We start from the raw sequence: 20,233 nt of genomic DNA, 5'->3' as shown, positions 1-20,233 counted from the left end.
AGAAGTACACCCTACATCCTTTAGAATGTGGCAAATTAATTACCCCGATGGAGTCTGGTGGCCCTGTCAAACTCTGTCCACTGTAGCAGCTGACAGCGCCGGCCCGCTACGCCTTTGCAATTCTAATGAGTGGTCATTCATCAGCCTCTGACGGCTGGACAATCCACGTGATGTTTAAATCTGCTGATAATATCAAAAACATGCACTTGCCGTAATCCGCAAATTATTACTTAACTGTCGATCATATTAGTTTGAACGCTATGAGTAAACAGGATTTATAGGACTGCTTTCCACTGCTTTTTTTTTTAAGAGTTATTCCAATGGTTTTCTTTTTAGGATACAGTGGTTTAATGCAATTACTGCTGTAATTAATTGGTTTACATTTACTTGCCTTGCTCTACCATCAGTCTTACTTGGAAGGTAATGATGACATATGCGTATAGGATATGAGACGTGGAAACCATGACTTTTACTTTCTTCATGGTCTGTGAGATTGATTAAGGAGTTTTGTTGTTGTTCAATTGGGGATAATTGCTTTGTTTCTGATTAACTTTGCAGCTTGAGGAAAGGGAAAGTGGAGAACTACTGTAGAATAATGAGTTTTGATTCTAAATATTAACACTAGCAAAGTACCCAAAACCTTATTTTGGTATTTGTTACATGGTATTTGGTACATGGTATTTCTTTTAAATAACTTTGAAAGTTTAGGATCGGTAAGATTTTTTAAAAAGCAATTTACACTTTAATTTAGTAAGGATACATTCATCAAAAATTACAGTATAAAGACATTAATAATGTTACAAAAGATTTGTATTGTAAATACATTTCTATTCATCAAAGAATCCTGAAAAAACCTGTACCACGATTCATACAAATATATTACGCAACGCAAATATTTTCAACCATGATGTAAACTTTTTTTTTTTTTCTTGAGCAGAAAATCAGCATATTAGAATGGTTTGAAGGATTATGTGACCCTGAACACTGAAGACTGAAAATTCAGCTTTGCATCACAGAAAGATATTTCATTTTAAAAATGTGTTCAAAATTAAAACAGCTATTTTAACCCTGTGAGCCTCTTTATTTTTGGGTCACACTTGGTAACTTAGTGGTACCTGAGTGAATGTACCAAGTGTTACTTTTGATTTTCCAACCCTTTATCATATCCATGTCTAACATTGTTTTGTGTGTTCATATCGCTATTACGGCAAAAGTCACCCAGTGTCATCTTATTCCAATGGCACAATAAAATCTTAATTCATATTTTTTTCGGTCTGTTTTGACCTAAGAGGCCTAGAGGGTTAAACTGTAATAATATTGAACAATAATACTGTTTTTACTGTATTTTTTAAACACATAAATGAAGCCTTGCTCAGCATAAAAGGCTTCTTTTGAAAAAATGAAAAAATAAAAGAAATGACTGACCTCAAACTTTTGAGCTTTATGTATATATGTACAGATCAAAAGCCACTTTCAACACATTCTAGGTATAGATTTTATGACTTTTTGTGTTCCCAGGGAATCAAACCCATGACCTTGATGTTGCTGCAGCAAACCCATGAAATTGCTGTTTCAATTGGATGGCTCTCCTTCACCAGGCTGCTCGAAGTTGGACTTGTGTAAGTATTCAAGTCAAACATTAAATACATTTAAAGGCAAGTTAATTTGAGAGTGAGACAGGCCGGCACAAATCCGAAACAATGAGTCTGAAGGAAGCTGAGCAGATGCAGGGCCACCTAATCAAATTGCTTTCATTAAGTCTGTTGAAATGACAGAAGCTTTTACTTCACTTCTATTGGATTACCAGGAATGCAGCTCTCTTATGACAATCTGCATTATCAAAACAATCTCTCTCCTCCTCTTTTAGTCTCTTTTCCTCATCCTTTCCTCCCTCCCTCCCTCCCTCCCTCTCTCTCTCTCTCTTTCTCTCTCATTCTCCATCTCCCTGGCTGACTCCCCCCCCCTCCCCTCTCTTTCTTTCTGTTTCCTTTGAGCTCCATCTCTCTCTCGCTTTACAGATGGGATGAGCCTGGGAGGAAGGCAGAGTGCTCTGGCAGTTGTGTGTGAGAGAGGACAGGAATTCCAACAGTGCACAGACTATTCCAAGAGCAGCTTCCCTCTTACGCAGGAAATGCATCGCCAGTGCGTTCTCAAGCTTCGCTTTGAATGTACCTGCTGATAGAGGTAAGTTAGACGAGATGAAGTCCATCTGTGCATGTGCATGTGGTGTGTTGATGTCAGTCACAGTGCTCTCACATTAGTCTTATGTTGGTGTTGAGTGCACTTAAGAGTGGATATTATGTGCTATTCAATATTATTCATGCAGTATGTAATCTGTCAGTTTTTTGTTAAATTGTCTGGATTTAGATGATTAGCTTTGGTAGCATGTCAACTTTCATTGTTAGACTTCATGCAGATCCACTGTCAGCCTTTATTAGAGTAAAGACTGAATTTATGGAGCTTGTGTGTGTTAAAGAACAAACTATTTTCTTGAATTTCACAGTCTAGAATTTAACTAGATTCTTCCCACCACTAGGACATTTTCTAAAACTCTCACTTTGGGCCAAGTTTTGCAAAGGTTCCAAAATTAGAAATATGATAATAAGTAAGTTGCTTGGAGACACACAATTCTCAATGATTTGGGCCTTTTTTTTTTTTTAAGAACAAAATTACTGTCAGGCTGATACTCACTCTTACTGTTATTAAAGAATTATAAAAAAATAAAAAAATACTGGCTTCTGATTGGCCAACACAACTATGATACAAAACACCTGTTCACCATATGTAGTGGTTCATATTGAATTATATATGTTTTTGTATAGTAACATTTTCTTGTTCAGTGACTCTTTTAGTAGAAGTATAGTTATAAAATGCGTTCTTATTATATTATTTTTCATTATATTATTATATCATTATATTTTATATAATAAGCTTGTTTTTGGCTCATTCAACATCCCAGATCTTAGTAATGACTGCATTTTATTTTATTATGTAGGTTTATTTATATAATATTAGTTTATTTACATATAGTTTATATATATATAATATTTAGTTTGATATTTAGTCTATTTATTATGCATCTCTTTTTAAATGTAGGCTTACTCCATATTACTCCAGATTAGTGATAAATGAATGTATACTAAGGGAAACTTTTTTAAAGTTTACTATCTTTAAGACAACTATACTTACCAACTTACCAAGAGACACGAGTTTGAAATTTCCATCAGTAACTAATGCAATAACTCCCTAATTTAAGACGTTAAGATGGGGAAAAATGTAAAAAAATCATACTAAATGATCAAAGGATGTCAAGCTTACAGCAGAGGAGAATGAAATAGTTTTTTGTCAGTATTGCCATTGAACATCCTCTTCTTTGGCACATGCCTGAAATGTTTGCCGAAATCCAGGTTGGCACACTCAACTATGTTATTTTTTTTCTCTCTTGGCACCTTGAGACTCCCACGTAATTACATTCTGACGTAATTACATGCATGTCTGCGGTATCCACACCTCCACTGCGTGAACTGATCCAAAAGCATTCAGAACTATGGACAGCTCTGTTCTTCGCTCTGCTCTGCTGTCCGTGGTTCTGAAAGCGGTTGGATCAGTTCATGCTGTGGAGGTGTGGACGGCGCAGACAGCGGCCTACTTAAACATCCTGACATGGCAAGATAAAGGCAATGTAATTGCTGAAGCTCCTAAGGCTGTCGGTATGCAGAGCAGCCCATTTGAAGGCTAATCTCAAACAGGTTGTTGTGTTTGAGAGCTGTGGCGTGTGTTGATCTAGCAGACAGAAGGAGGGGGGACAGGAATCAAGGCGCCTGGCTGTATCCTTCTCGCTCTACAACAATCTGTCTCTGCTGGGCCTGTGTCCAGCACTGCCCCCAGACCTCTGAGCAAGAGTCATTGACCACTGCCATCCATGTTAAACCTTAGCATAATCAGTAGATGTTGATCAGGGGAATTAGTCGTCTTTGTGGCACCTACTTTTATCAATGAAAAAGCAGGTTTGAACTGAATAGTTCTTGTGATATTGGCTATATTGTAGGTAAGAGTTTTAAAAGGGATAGTTTAGGGAAAATTTTTAATTCTTACATTGTCAAACCTGCATGACTACAGGTCAGGTCATAATTACAGTGAATGAAATAAAAAGGGAGAAAAAAATATCAGAGATGCTTGACTTTTAAATTAACATTTAAAATTAAATAAATATTACATTTAAAAAATCATCTATCTTTCTGAGCAGAGCAGATCTTTCAGGCTTTAAAAAGGACAGAAGTATAATCAATATTAAGAAATATATTCATATAATATATTATGTTTTATTTTTAATAAAACATTAAATTAATAATAATAGTACTAATAATAATAATTATGATTATTGTTATCAACATCATCATCTGTCTGTGTTAAATATAAATTTTAAGAGTAGAGCTTTCAAGCTTCAAAAAGAACTAAAAAGTGTCAATTTAGTAATAATATTTGTTTCAAGCTTGAAAAAGGACATGTCAGAAAATGTTAAGATTACAAATATTTATTTATTTATTCAATTTTTGTAATGAGAATATATATATATATATATATTGGTATTATATTTAAATATGTACTGTGTCAGAGGTGCCTTCTTTCTTACTGTACAATACTCACTATTCTTTCTCCATACTCCAAATATATGGTTGCGATGTGAAATGGAGGCTTATTGATTTTATTCACCCTTTGCTACAAGTCAAGTATGTTGAGAAGTGTAAGGGGGAGTGATGTCAAAGTGAACCAAGTCAGGCATTATACATCACTGGCCACCGGTCCGACTGACCCAGAGAGAATATCTGATCACTGCACAGACTGACAGACACATCAGACAGCTGGAAGAGAGGCATTAATAAAAGAAAAGAACTGCACTTATTTGCTGCTTTTTTAGAACATTACAAGTAATGTATGTTGCATGCATACTATTCTACAGTATGTCTTTCATTTGCATTGCATTAACTGCAATCATCGAGCATGTTAGGAAGATTAAGCATTATTTGTGTAAGTGTGCACTGTCATAGCTGACAATGAGAAATGTCTCATACATTGTTTAATCTCCATTTCATACTGTACTCAGAAATGATTGTGAGCTGCAACTTCTGCCAGTTTTTCACTTATACCGCACTCCATGTCAGCTGGGCATGTTTTAGTCATTGGTATCATATAGACATTATACTTCATTAAGTGTAATGGTAAATCCATAAATTTAGGCCTTAATGCTCCTCAACAAACATATTGTTAAAATTTGATAAATTGTTGGTTCATAAAAGCTTTGTATTTAATGAGTGGGACATTCCAGACCATGAGTTATATTTCATAGCAGTCGTCTTACTCTCAGTGAGTTAAAAAAGAAAGCTTGGCTACGTCTTGTATGGCAGGAACGTTGCCTCTGATAAATTGTGCGTGGCTTTAGGAATTTGTCCTTGGATATTAAAGTAATCGCACATTGAATGTTTTGTAGTATCAGAACACATCTTGACTTTCAGATATCCTTTGAGATATTAAGAAAAATGGGAAATGATCTTGTAATGAGTCTCGGTTACATTCATAAACCTGTGGTTTATAAATTCTGAACCAATGACACAATGCTCCAACAGCACAAAAAGGAACTGTACTCTCTTATTAACAGTAGCACTTGAAATATGAACCTGACATCTGAATATTATTTAATTTGTTTGATTTGTTTGAATATTATTTAATTAATGTTTAATAATATTTATTCAACTATCAAAAATGCTTAATTTATTATATTCAACTTACTGTACAATTATGTACTTGACAAAAGTATTTATCCCTTTCCTGTCTGACAGTAACCAATGGTGTCATGGCCGCCAACCCGAACCGAGCGAGGTGTAATGCTGTCCTAGCCGGGCCTTCGCTCTTCCTCATTATCTGTGTCCTGTGGATGCGGTGCACAGGCTCAGTGGGTGCTCAAGGGCAAGGTAAGAACGAATGATTTATTTTTTTAATTCACAGGTGTTTGTTCCTCAACTTTTCAAGCCCAACCGTCAATTTGAATGTCGCTGGAGTGTGCTACTACTTTTGTGAACGTTTGGCCAGATCATCTGGTGCTTTGTATTGTGGAGTGATGATGCTCGGTTCTTTAAGGGTGAATTTTACACTCATTATTCTTAACTTAAAGGTCATATAAAGGGCATTAGTCATGTTAGCTCAAAGGGATTGTTCAAAAAAGCAAAACTGATATTTTTTTTTATTTTTTTAAATAGCTATCAGGATTTTGTTGTATGTCAGTTTGTTTCTTGTGATACATTTGCTGAGCAAAGTATGAACCTTTTTAAGTTCTGTGGCCTTTTATTTCAGTTTTTAAAAAATATTTGTAAGATTTGAAGTACTCTACAAGTGCACATTCAATACGTATAAATGCACTTCTTTTTCAAAAGTGAAGTTTGCTTAAAAAAAAAAATTAAGATCCGACCAGTGATGCCTTTTCATCTGTTTATTCAACGCACCATTTAAACATTAACAGTACATAAATGAAAAACTATGCGAAAGTTGACTTCTCCAAAAGCTAACCTTAATCCCCCCACTCAAAAAAAAAAAAAAAAAAAAAAAGTTAAATGCTTCAAATAACTGCTTGACATTTTACTTTGAATTTTCTTTATGCCAAAACCCATTTCTCATTCTCTCAAGCAGTTGCTGTGTGGTTGCTCACTTTGGGTTCGGGTCCAGTTTTAATTGGCGTCTCCCAGGGAGACAAGGCCGTGTTGCCCTCTACTGTCAGTTTCTCTGCAGACTTCTATCTCTCCAGCAGCCAGGCTTATTTATAGTGGAGCCGGGAATGGCCACACATACACACACAGCTATTCACTCATGCAGCTCAGGCTGAAACAATTTGAGAAGTTCTCCTTTTCCCTTCTTTGCCAAGTGCTGTGGATGCGTGAACCGCCTCCGTCTACAAGGTTAATACCAGGCCTGCTTTTTTGTTGGAGGGCGGAGAGTTGTAACGTCACAAAGGTTTAAAATTCAGCCCTCATACAAACAGGGACTGATTAATGGAACTCAACTGTGGCATATGCCAAAATAAAATATGCAGGAGGGCAGTAGAGACGGGCGTGAGTGAGTGAGACCGAAAAGAAAAACTAGTCAAACATAACACATAACTAATCCTCGGGGATGTAGTGAAGAATTATTTGACAAAGCTGACATCAGGTTGCACTGGTATTTTGTGATGCGTGGATGAAAGTTTATTTTTAGTGTGAGGCGACTCGTAGAAGAAGTCTGCTTCTCCTGTGAGCTCAAATGTATGATCCTGTGTAAATATGATGGCAGAGGTGGAGGTTTTCATTTTAATGGCTTGGAAAAGCATAATTATTCAAAAGCAAGATTTTTCCTAGAGCTTTGTTTTTCATGCTTGGTGGTTCTTCCACTGTGAGGTGTTGATTTTCCCCTTGATTTTGATTTTATTTCTTTATCACTTTGAAACTTTTTACCATTAGTGATCCATAAGTAAGTCAGAATATAAAGTTGCTTTAAATTCTTTTTTTAAGTGTGAAAATTTGTATAAAACAAACTTGGTTATCATGTTTTTGTTCATTTTTCTTATTTTTTACCAATAAATTTAGGAAATAAATAATTGCCTTTACATTTTTTAATGTAAACAACATCATAAATAAAAAAGTGAAAGAAACATACAATTTCAATATTTAATGAGAAAAATAAAGTACACTACTATTCAACATTTTCTGAATTTGTTTTTGCAAGGCTGCATTTATTTGATGGAAATGCAATAAAAACTGTAATATGTGAAATCTTTAATATTGTTTATTTAGTTAAAATGCTTGCTGTGAAATTTGCCTTTTTTGTTTTGTTCAAACTGTTATTTCCACACCTGTTATTTCATATAATGAATGGTGATTTGAGATGATGTGGAAATTATATTGTTTTTCTGTGTTTATGTAAGTAGTAGACAAAGTTAGCGAAGCATGTTTTGAAAGAATTAATTTCTAAAAGGCCAGAAGTGGGAACAGCAGCTCAGGGTTATAGGGAACAAACTTATAAATGCTATGCTTTGCTTTAGTTCCTCTGAAGTTTACCTTTCCCTTTGAAACTCACTTACATCAAAATAGGTGGAGGGAAAGTAAATCACGTTTTGGGCTTTTTGAAAATGACTTCCTAAACCTAATTATTGCTCCATTATCCCAGAAAACCATATTTCCAGTTTTGTTTATAACTTCTGTGGACATGGGCAATCAGTTTGAGGCAAATCTCCTATTTGTAGATGCTTCATGTTGGGATGTTCAGCTTTGACTGGATTCTTATATCTGCAGTACCCGCAGACTAACTGCATTACACATCCATCTTCGTTACCTGGGCTCTCTGGCTCCACCGTGGCTCTGTGTCAGGTTGCAGCTCTTTACTGGAGGAGAGAATGTAAGGCCCCTCGCGTTTGATCTTGGGGCAGTAGAGATGTTTTCTGCATGTGATCGCCTGCATGGATAACATGCAGGGTTTTGATTTTCTTCTGTTGAACACAAAAGAAGATATTTAGAAGGATGTTGGTAACCAAACAGTTAATGGTAGCCATTGACTTCCACAGTATGGAAAAAAAATAAAAAATATGTAAGTCAATGGTTACCGTCTGGAGTTTGGTAACCAACATTCTTTTAAATAACTTTATTTTTATCCCAAAAGGTAACTGAACTTTTTATTATAGTCCAATATACTCTATGTGTTTTGTCTTTGATTAAATAGAAAATGAAAGAATCATTCCTGTGAGCTCAATGGTTAATTATTTTCATGCTGATAGACATGCACTACACATATCCGTTCGGCAAATGAGTGATATCATTTAATTAAACACCACATAAATAAAGTGAGAAAAAAGTTTGCATGATGCTTTTTAAAATTACATGATAATTTAACAATTTCCCCCAGTGGTTAAGCCGTCTTTGAAGTTTAAATTTGTACTGAGAGCATGCTAATCCATTCCACTGCATTACTTTTCCATTGTTTTTCTGTTTAAATGCGTTAGACGGACATCTTTGACCTCTGTGCTCGCGTTTCATGTCTTTGCAGCAGCTCGTGGATAATACAGCATTCTAAAAGTTTAAATAAAAAAAATAAATTAAAAAATGTATCTCAAGACCTTGCGCTTTGTACTGACTAGCATTTTTAAAAGCATTTTCATTTTGTGTGAATGGCATATGCGATTTGAGTGGGTTTTAGTGGATTGCTAGGGTGTTCTATGGCATTGCTGTGAAAACCAGTTATAAAGTGTACTGTAGATATGGTAGGTTTTTCACTTTTATTATCTTTGAGGGAAAAGTTAAGTTTTCACTTAGAAAAGCTGTTTAATGTTTTTAACATATGTTTTTTGTCTGTAGCACAAATATTGTGAGTTTATACTGTGATTTTTTTATTGATTTTTTTTATCTCTAACCCTAATAGTACTAGTAAGTTCTGCAAGTTCTCATTAAGCAATAATATACAAGGGTTTCAGAATAATTTGATGTTGAAATTAAATATTGGTTTAGATGTTCATTTAGAGTATCATTTTCACTGTCAAGTCGGACACGTTGTAGCTGTGTTGTTTGAACAGCGTCATTGATAATTTAGCATTTCTTGACAGTGCCTAAGTACACATGCAGGTATGATGGTGTACTGTCTGCAATGCTGCAAAGGGTGTGATTTATCATTCCCTGCTACCATCAGTATTCTCTCGTACACTACTAACAGCTGTCCTACCAGATGTATTCTCTCCCCGGGTCCCTGGGTGAATCACTCACCCACACACACACACAAACGCTGCACACCCATGTACTGTATGCCCACACCCAAGTACAATTTCCCTTGTTCTTTCTCTCTGTCTTTTCCTATCTCTCTCTCTCTCGCTCTCTTTTTCACTGTGCTCAGGTATATGGTTGCCAGCTGCTCCTGGCATTTACGACACCTTGATAAACCAGTTGTTGTTTATATATGTACACAAGACCATCTGTATCCCTGTCAGCCTACTTTTACTGCCTGGATGAGCTAGTGGTCCGGAGAGAGGGACCTCCAACTGAATCAGGGCACTGCTGTCCATCAGCTTTGTTAGCAGTAACTTATGCTATATCTATCTTCAGTTTCTCAGGACAGCGACACTTTGACAGGAGCAGCATTGTTATTTTAGATTTATGTGTGTATGCATTTATTTATTTATTTGTTTGTTTATATTTTTATTTTGTAGACCGTTTTTAGTCTTTATTAGTATTTTCAGTTAGCTTTTATATTTTTAATTTCAGTTTTCATTTTAATTTTAGGTAATTTTATTAGTATTTTATTTTATTTTTTTATTTATTAATTTAGTATTACTATTTAGGTTTTATTTTTATTTCAGTTTGCTTTTTTATTTCTGGTAAAAAAAAAAAAGTGCTTCAAATCTTTATTTCGGTTACTGGTCAAACAGCATTTCTATATTTCGTTCAAATTAATTTCATTTTTTTTTTGGTTATGTAATATTTATATTTTATTTAAGCTTTATTTTAATTAACTTTTTTCTTCTTTTTTTTTCAGTTTACTACAATAACCCAATAAATAATAATTTTGGGACACAAATTGAGAAATTTTGCAGAATGTCCAAACTGTGAATGGTGACCACAACTGAACAAAATTATAAACGCAACACTTTTGTTTTTGCCCCCATTTTTTATGAGCTGAACTCAAAGATCTAAGACTTGTTTCTATGTAAACAAAAGGCCTATTTATCTCAAATATTGTTCACAAATCTGTCTAAATCTATATTCGTGAGCACTTCTCCTTTGTAGAGATAATCTATCCACCTCACAGGTGTGGCATATCAAGATGCTGATTAGATAGCATAATTATTGCACAGGTGTGTCTTAGACTGGCCACAATAAAGGGGCACTCTAAATTGTGCAGTACTGGGGGGGTCTGGGTGGGTAGAGGAGGGGAGTCTGAATACCAGTCAGTATATGTTGTGACCACCATTTGCCTCACGTAGTGCAACACATGTCTTTCGTATAGAGTTGATCAGGTTGTTGATTGTGGCCTGTGGAATGGTGGTCCACTCCTCTTTAATGGCTGTGTGAAGTTGCTGGATATTTGCAGAAACTGGAACACGCTGTCGTATACGGCGATCCAGAGCACCCCAAACATGCTTATGGTAGAGAAATGAACATTCAATTCACGGCAACAGCTCTGGTGGATATTCCTGCAGTCAGCATGTCTATTGCATGCTCCCTCAAAACTTGCGACATCTGTGGCATTGTGCTGTGATAAAACTGCACATTTTAGAGTGGCCTTTTATTGTGGCCAGCCTAAGGCACACCTGTGCAATAATCATGCTGTCTAATCAGCATCTTGATATGCCACACCTGTGAGGTGGATGGATTATCTCGGCAAAGGAGAAGTGCTCACTAACACAGATTTAGACAGATTTGTGAACAATATTTGAGATAAATAGGCCTTTTGTGTACATAGAAAAAAGTCTTGAAAAATGGGGGCGAAAACAAAAGTGTTGCATTAATAATTTTCTTCAGTGTAAATTACAATGTGTTTCTAACAGAATGCTATCAGATGGCTTCAGATGACCTGGAATACAATGCACACATTTAACAAACTACTTTTACAGTACTTTTCTGATGTTGTTTTGGCATTTTGTAACCTGACGGCCCATCACCATCCATTTTCATTGTATGAAAATTTATTCAAATTCATGTGGGTTTGAACAAAAGAAGGGTGAGTGAAAGATGATTTCTTGTTGAGCTTCAATAACAATTATATTGCATCATACGACTGCATTTTACTCTTGTTAAATTTTGCACTGGGTTTCACTTAAGCTAAAATTTGATGAATACTGTTTTATATTTTTCCATAAGTTCTACGCTGTCTATTTTTTCACTGTGTAAAAGAACTTTTTGTGAACCGTAATACTCCTGAATGCAGAGGAGCGGTAGAGGTGACAGCACGTCTGTGCACATGACACTGTTCCATCTGTTTATCAGCCCCTGTGGTTTTACCCCAGACCCTCACGTCTGCGATACAACTGCCCGTCAAGGTGAGCTGTCTGCTAATTTGAACCTGACACAATAACCTTTAGCACAAGAAAACTCGTTCAAAGCTGACTCATAATCTCTAACTCAATATAGTGACTTAAAGGAATATTTCACCCAAAAATGAAATTTAGCATTATATGCAGTGAATGGGTGCAGTCAGAGTTAGAGTCCAAAAGCTAATAAAAACATCACAATATTCAAAAATTATCCACACAACTCTAGTTCATTCAATATTGTCTTATAAAGCATTACTGTAATTGGTATTGCTGTGTTAATAAGCATTACTATGGATTATAGACTCGTATTTTGACCAAGCAATGGTTTCAATTTAAACTGCCTTAAAGAAGAATTTGTTTCTCACAAAACATGCAGTTTTTCGCTTCTCTAAACGTTAATTAATGGACTGGAGTCATGTGAAGTAATGTGATGTTTTATCAGCTGTTTGGACTCTCATTTTGACGGCACCCATTCACTGCAGAGTGATGAGATAGTGATGTAATCTCCAATTCTCCAAATCTGTTCTGATGGGGAAACAATACATTTTCAACTAATCTTCATTGTGTGGTGAGATATACCTATAACATCTGATTAGAATTTTTTAATGGACAAAATGCCTTGACAATTGGGAAAAAAAGTTATTTTGACAGGTATATTCATGATTTTATCATTTTGAGTGATAAAGACTTGTGAAGTTAAAAATAGATCAAGAATTGACTTTGCCTGGCACATTGCTTTAGGAACAAAAAATGACTTGCATGAGGGCTGCCGGAGCAGACTTGTTTTTTTTTTTTTTTTGTGGTGTGGATGTCCTAATTTCCTGCACTTTTTGACAGATCTGGGATCAGCGTGACATGAAGTGTTGCTGCTCGAAGCTGTGAAAAGTGGAATAAGAATGTGTATGAAACTATTACTCAGAATGACAGATTTAAGGCTGCATTGATGTTTTAAAAAAATATAGAACATTTTATTGTCATATTTTGATCTCACAAAATAAAAATGTATGAGAGATTTTTATAATGGTTGCTGCATGAAAATTTTAAAAGAGAATAAAGAAAAATATTTTCTGTGATCATTATTCATCCTCACATTGTCCTGCATTACCTTTTTTTCTACACAACACAAAATATGTTCTGAGAAATAGTCAGTGGGGTCTAATGTAGCATGGCTAAAACTACAGAAGCAAAATTAGCCGTTTTATAATCCTGTTTTAGAATGGATTTATAAAAAGGTTTTTGATTGCATTTGTTTGCAGTTATAATACTAAGTAACATCCATAAACGGTGAACAAAAAACACAAACCCTTGCAAAATCTCCTCAAGAAGAGTAATTGGAGTGCCGCTTATGCATTACGTTTCTCAACCCATACAGCATATTGTTCTATATTAGCATGTGGTATGTGTCAAAAATTGCTGTTACTGCCACAAAGCAAAACCTCTTAGCAGACTTTTACTCATATTTGGATGATTTTGAGAATTCATCACTGAAATGGCTCGCAGTCAGCCATTAGTCGGTGGCCTGTGTCATCTTTTCCGAGATAAATGGAAGGCTGATGGATTTCAGAACGAGGAACTGCTGAGCAATAGCAATTCAAAACAATCCAGAGTGAAAAACTCCGGACCCACGTTTGTCATTTTGTGCGGGTCAATTTGTAAAGTGTAGTGCTCTAGAGATATTAATGCCAGACGCAGACATGTCTCCGTGTGTCTGTTAATACTGATGGCTTTGCAATGTCAATACGTCCCAACTTAAAAATCTTTCCCCTCTCAATAGAAGGATGGAGGCTTGTTTATCATCACAAATGGCTATTTGTTTTTCTCTGAGCTTAGATTCCTTTCGGACCCAATGGGCCATGAGTCATATCAACCCAACACATGAGAAATCTCTTGGAGATTTTCAGATAACTGACCATCTGTAGTAGGAATATGAGCCATTTTATTCAGCTCAATCCCACACAATATCCAATATTCTACAAGCAGATAGTCATTGAAGCTTAAAGAGACAATGTGTGACTTTAAGAACTATGCAGGCTATGCAGACTTTGTAATGTCTTGCTTTGTCACAATCTGTATTGTATAAAGCGCTATATAAACAAAGGTGACTTGACTTGACACGCAGCACTTCACAGTAATCAGCTCTCACTGCCCAGCTGTCATGAGTCGCTGCCTGCTACCAAACTAATAGTGTTTGTGTTTTGGTAATTACTGAGAATAAATGGATGGAAAGGTCTGGAGAACAAGTACATCTTGGCGAAGGGCAGACAATGTTTTTAAGCTCCTGCGTCAGAGAGTATGGCTTGTCGTCCAGATAGCTGCTGTGTTCTTCATACACTCGGCAGGCAGGTGTCAAGACACACCTGGAAGAGAGAATTATGATGAATCGTTCTTCCGGCATTGGGGTGTCATTCAGTACTCACCTAATGTTGCATTTGTCTTCCAGTCAATTCCATTCTCTTGCACCCATTAAAATATGCATTTATGTGAATCTTAAGGAATAACTAATGCATAATTGTAAATAGTTTATTGTATTTTGTTCTTAGTTCTTTTTATAAAATTGTGCAAAAATGTATTTGTATTTGTATTTTTTTATTATTATTTAAAGACACCTATACATAATTGTTGTCTTCTGTTTAATTTAGTGAATAGATTAGTAATTTTCAGGAATGACATGTTCATGAAGTTTAGGAAGTGAATGAAGTCTAAGTAACTGAGGCCCTCTAGTGGAAATCCATGGTAATAAAACTTGAATGTGGCAGTCAGTGCTGAGCTATAATTGCTATAAAAAGAAAATAATTGCTTCTCCTGTGGCATTGTTGGACGGCAAAATGTCCACTGGATGCACATTTGAGAATCTCATCGTATGCAGAATGTAATCCAGGTATTGTTTGCCTGCTACGAATCCTTCAATCTCTATATCTGAATCGCATATTTATTTAACATACTGATTTTGTATATTAGTAGTAAAAAGAGGACACAGTAATGGCTGTTATAGTTATTATCACTACTAAAGCCATAATAAAGTTATAATGATATGTCTTTCAAACTGTGAAAGAATATATATAGCGCTACAATAAATGTAGAAACTTGACTGAATATGGTTATATGAAAATGTTTATGATGTATGTTCATTTTTACGAGGGATGGCTGTTTGTAGATATGAAGCTCCGCCCATAAAATTCGCCAATTACCTCAGAAAACAAAGACGACAATTAGCGGGAAATCGTAAATGATGTTGCTGTTGGCAAGAGGAAAATATTGCAGGTTAAAATGTTGTTGGTTAAGTGAAATATGGTTTGGCTATGATAACTGTTATAGTGATAAATTGTATAGTGTAAATGCACAATTTTTAGTTTGGGTGCGCCTGATAAGAGTTGATTTTCTTCAGTTTAAATCTGTTATTTCGAGCAGGTAGGTCACTTACGCAACTATAACATTTACCATGGTATAGTTTCCACCAACATTTGTACTGTAGCTAAATGGGGAATGTGGAAGTTAAATCGATCAAAATGACTGTTAAAGCTTTACTCTTTTTAAAAGTGATCACATATTAACTTTAAAGTAGCAAAGAAAACATTGAATTGAAATAGGTTTTAATCAATATGTTTGAAAACAAAATTATATAACAAGCAGTGTGTTTCTCCTTTTTAACACTGAGTGGCGCTATTGACCCCTTTTAACTAGAAACAGCACAAACCCAGACAAAGCACTGAGAAAGTGCTTTCTTTCTTTCTGTAATAGGGTGATTGGGCTTCTATTTTTTTTTTCCACCTCTCACTTCACATTTTCTACTGAAATTTGGCTTCTTGTGAAATCGCCTCTGTGCCCAAGCTACCATATCCTGTATGATATATGGTCCAGAGTGTAACAGGTCTTGTCTGTCATCGCCAGACTTCATAAAGCAGACATACTGCACGAAACATAACCCAGTGCAGCCACAAATGACTTTACGGCCACGTTTTAAGAGCTGCCGTTTGGGCCAGTCGTTAAAGATATGTTCGCTCTCATTTCACCGTAGGGATGACCTTGTTGTCATTGAACCGAAGAGGTGGCACATGATGCCCACAGCAAATCTTGTACGTTGTCATACTTGTCACTTCCTGGGCTCATGAAAAATGATTGAAGCTTGTGGTTGCTTTTCATAGCCCTTTGCAGAGCAGCCAAGCAGACTTTTGCATCACACTGCAAGCCCCATTGACTCCTTCCCTCTCGTGTCTCACACCCGGCTCTTCTGACTTGTCTTTAATAGGAGTGCTGCTGATCTCCATTTTCATATAAATGAAGAGAATGGAATGTATGCTCATTGAATATCTGTTGGTTGGAAAATGCTTCTTTTGATGACCTTGGAGAACAAGATGGCTAATAGTTAATGTGCACCTTTCACTTCAGCGGAGACAATTCCGCATCGCATTGAGACTGAGAGAGAATATTATTTTTGTAATTGCGCTCTCGAGGATCTTGTCTTGTACCCCTATGGCCATGCAATTTTCCCACTTTCTTGTAATTTGATGGCTCATTCGTTGAAGATGCAATTGCTTTTTGAAACCAAAATGTAGTGCGTTTCAAATGGAATTTTATTCTTGATGAAACAGTAGCTTCCCTCTTGACCTTAAACGTGCTGGTTAAATCTAATAGGAGAGCTTTGATCGGAGCTCATGTCCTTTCCTGAAAATAAACACACAAAAGTATGATGGAGCAGGCTGTTTTTGATGTGACTCGCCCTCTGGGAGATGTTACAATTACACAAGAAAAGCACCCATACGACCTTTGGCCTTTGGAGTGTGTGTCTGAATGCTGCCCTGTTCTTTTCTGGAGATGCCTGAACTCCACTGGGACCGCGTGTGAAACGTCTCCTGGGCCCCGTTTAGCCTTCTGGAGCACCCTGCAGGCTAATAACTCTTTTCCTCAAGATTAGAGGAGATGCAGCTGTTATTATCGTGAAATAGCTGACCTTTCACTTTGATTCATGATCATAAATGAGTTTTTTGTCAGGTCGGGCGGCAAGCCAGATCAAACAAAATTTATTTGTTGCATGGATCAAAGAGAGCACACACGTAAGTCAGTTTTATTGTAAATATATTTATACATGTTGTACCTTTATTGTTGTTTCCCAGAGCCTGAATAAACTATTATACCTTGAAAGAGCAATTTACCACTCCACGCACTGATTCTACAGTACTTCTGATTCATACAGAACCAATCCAGGAGCCCATTCCATCCCTCCTCTGAGGAAGCGGTGACTCGTTCAGGGTGACATTGAAGAGGAACTGTTTTCCCCATGCATCACTCTCTCAAGAGTAGCGGTGGCTGTAGATTAATGAGCCTGGGTACTGATTATGCCGGGCTGTACATCATGTCTGTCTGCCTGCTGCTTGGCCTGTCCATACCCCACCCTCCCGTGTCTGCCTTTAGCCTTGTGCTAGACCAAAACCACTGAACTCAACCGCTGATGTGCCTCACTCATTTAGGTTCATGTACTGAAGAGCTCCAGAACTGTCATAGAAGTACGTGAATGTAAGGCAGTTATGAAGGTGATTATTTATTTATTTATTTATTAATGAGAATCTGTCTATAAACTATCTTTATAATGGCATTTTATTTTTTTAATTGCCTTCAAGTTACTTATTTATAATAATAATCATTTCCTCTGATTCTTAATAGTTACTTTTTGAAGGAAGAACTTTTAGAGCATCATTTTATCCTGTGCATCATTTAATCATTATTGGATATCTTGGGAAAATAAATTTACATTTAAACATTTGGATTACACAGAAGCAGCTAAATTAAATCTGCATAAATTTGCACAAGTTTTGCTTAATCTCTTTTAGTGCATAATTTAATGCTCATATTTGCACTTCATGTTAATTTTGCCACTTTTTTTTCTTGTGTTGCAAAAACGACCCTCTTTGCATGTCTCGCAGCCAGCCAATTATAAATGGAATGAGAAACCGGTGAAAAATGAAGCAAGGCGTCATGCAATGAGCCACGTACTGAGCACACCTGGGGTTTAGCTTAAAAAACACCCAAGGAAAAAGACACCTTTTGTACTTTTTTTGTATTTTTTTGTATTTTTGTTTGTGTTTTTTTGTTGTCACACTTTGGTGTTTTGCTACGGTGCTGCCCTGAAGCTTGCATTTTTATCTCATCTATCAGTACGTACACAGTTCTCATAAATCTACCAGCTTGTTTGCCATTCTTCCCAGCCATAAGCCCTGGGGTGATCCGAGCCACTCGTAGGCGTCAGTGAGAACAACCGATCAGTGTCTGCCTGCAGCTTTAGGAGGCCCAGGGAATGCACAGCAGAATTTATGACATGATATTAATGCGGTTTGTTTAGTCTGGACTCTGGGTTATTCTGCTTGAAAAGGCTGAGCACGTCACCGGTCACCAGGTCTCCTTTCCAGTCCCAGTTTTGGAAAAAATTTTACTCACACTTTTTATACCTACATATAGCAATATATATGTAAATATATTGCTTATTACATGGCAACCCAATTACAGGGCACAGTGCACTGTTTAGCAGTGCAGTCCTGCTAAATAACCTGAGCAAATAATAACTAATAGCCTCAGACTGACACTTACTATTGGCTACTTTGGAAAAGGGGGGCAGTTGTATCTTGCGGTTGATCAGATTAAAATGCAATTGTATTGGGTGCATCTGCTCCAGCGCTCAGTCCAACAATGCTCATAGGAGCAATGTGTCTCGAAAGTTAGAGATTAGGTTCAATTTACTGCTCTCCTAGTTCAGTGGCCAGCTGTAGCCTCTGAACAAAAAACTCGCTGATTTTTACACAGACCTTGAGTAGCTCTGCCATGCATCAGCCACCACCATTGATGTACAATGGTGAGCTTTCATTTTGAAAAGCTAAAGCACTAATTAAATGAACTGAAACAACTAAAATGGGTCTTTTTACAGCCCCATTACAAACTGCTGCGTTGTGCTAGCTGTGTGCATAAATTGCCCCGCTCTTATATTGAGTGTGCATGGTCGTTCATGAGTTTCTGTGTATATGTTTTGATGGATTAAGCTTTCTGGCACAGTATTGAATGTGTTCTCTGGGAGCAGGAGCGGGTGATAAATTGTGAGCGCCACAATAGCCCTGCACCTGCTCACTGCGGCCTTGGAAATATCTAATAGAGCTTTATGTTTATGCAGATATTGCCCAGAGTGGTAAAAATATAGATAGATGTATTCAACATGAAGGCAAAAGAGAATAAGAGAGATCTATCTATCCCACTTTGGATACAACCGTCTGTCTGCAAAATGCATATTTCAATTCTAGATGCATTTTGGAAATGCATATTCATTTCTAGATACATTTTGGAGAAGTTCACATTCATATTTTGCTGAACATAGTTTTCTGTGCAGGTCATGCTCTGGTACATCTTTAGTGGTGCAGTCTAGGAAAAATGGCCCTGCTGACCTTTGCATGTATGGTGGCTGGTAAATCTAATACAAATGGTGCCATCTGTATTGGGAACCTGCTATGCTCTCCGTAGGTCCAGCGAATAGTCGTCTCTGTCTTAATGGGTTTCTTGTTTTCTCTGTAGCAGTACAATCAATGCCTAAACAGTCCACTGAAATGAATTAGTCGACTGCCTCTTTCTGATAGGTTTTAACAAGCCCCCTACACCACCTGCAGCAAAATCACTTTTTACGCTTCGCACACGTTTGCGCACAAAACCAGGGCTGGGCCTGAGGCACAGTAAAAAACATAGTAATTATTCTCTGTGTTGTAGTCGATAGGGAGCCCGGTCTTCTGCTCATATCGGTAAACATCATGAGATAATTGCAGGGTATGTGGGACCTTCCCTAAATTCCACTCTCATTCGGTTTCTCACTCTCTCTGTATGCTCATAATTGGACGTTCAAACTATTTAGCCACCAAGGTTGTTGCAGACATGTTAAGTAACAGGTCACATCACAGCATGGAGTTTTTATATTTATGCTGCATATTTGATTGTATATTATATTTATAAAAAATAAAAGGACAACATTGCAGTCCATTTGTAATACTTTGAGGAACAATTAAATGTCTGACCAACAGGGGGAGCTTTTACACTTGAAATAGCTTCAGATGTGTACACAGCGCCACCCCATCATCACACCATTCTGGCCGTCTGTCACACACACTCCTCGCCCCCATCTTTCCTTTCATTCCCCCCTTTCCTTTTCTTTTATCTCATGTTTCCACATCT

The 20,233-nt window shown here is 36.8% G+C and overlaps 1 protein-coding gene across 2 annotated transcripts in view; it reads left to right on the top strand.

The window, feature by feature from the left end:
* Positions 1 to 2,031: 2,031 nt before the first annotated feature.
* LOC132123465 (roundabout homolog 2-like) overlaps positions 2,032 to 20,233 on the top strand; it is a 380,238-nt gene continuing 362,036 nt past the window's right edge. The window contains exons 1-2 of one of the 2 annotated variants that reach the window (XM_059534086.1): positions 2,032 to 2,184; positions 5,838 to 5,969. In XM_059534086.1, coding sequence (XP_059390069.1) covers positions 5,852 to 5,969 — 118 coding nt within the window. In that variant the 5' untranslated portion in view covers positions 2,032 to 2,184; positions 5,838 to 5,851. The remainder of the gene's footprint in view (positions 2,185 to 5,837; positions 5,970 to 20,233) is intronic. The other variant, XM_059534089.1, reaches the window with a different exon arrangement.

Source organism: Carassius carassius, chromosome 41 (genome assembly GCF_963082965.1).
Source record: "Carassius carassius chromosome 41, fCarCar2.1, whole genome shotgun sequence".
Lineage (NCBI taxonomy): Eukaryota > Metazoa > Chordata > Actinopteri > Cypriniformes > Cyprinidae > Carassius > Carassius carassius.
This window is presented reverse-complemented; position numbering and strand designations above follow the sequence as displayed.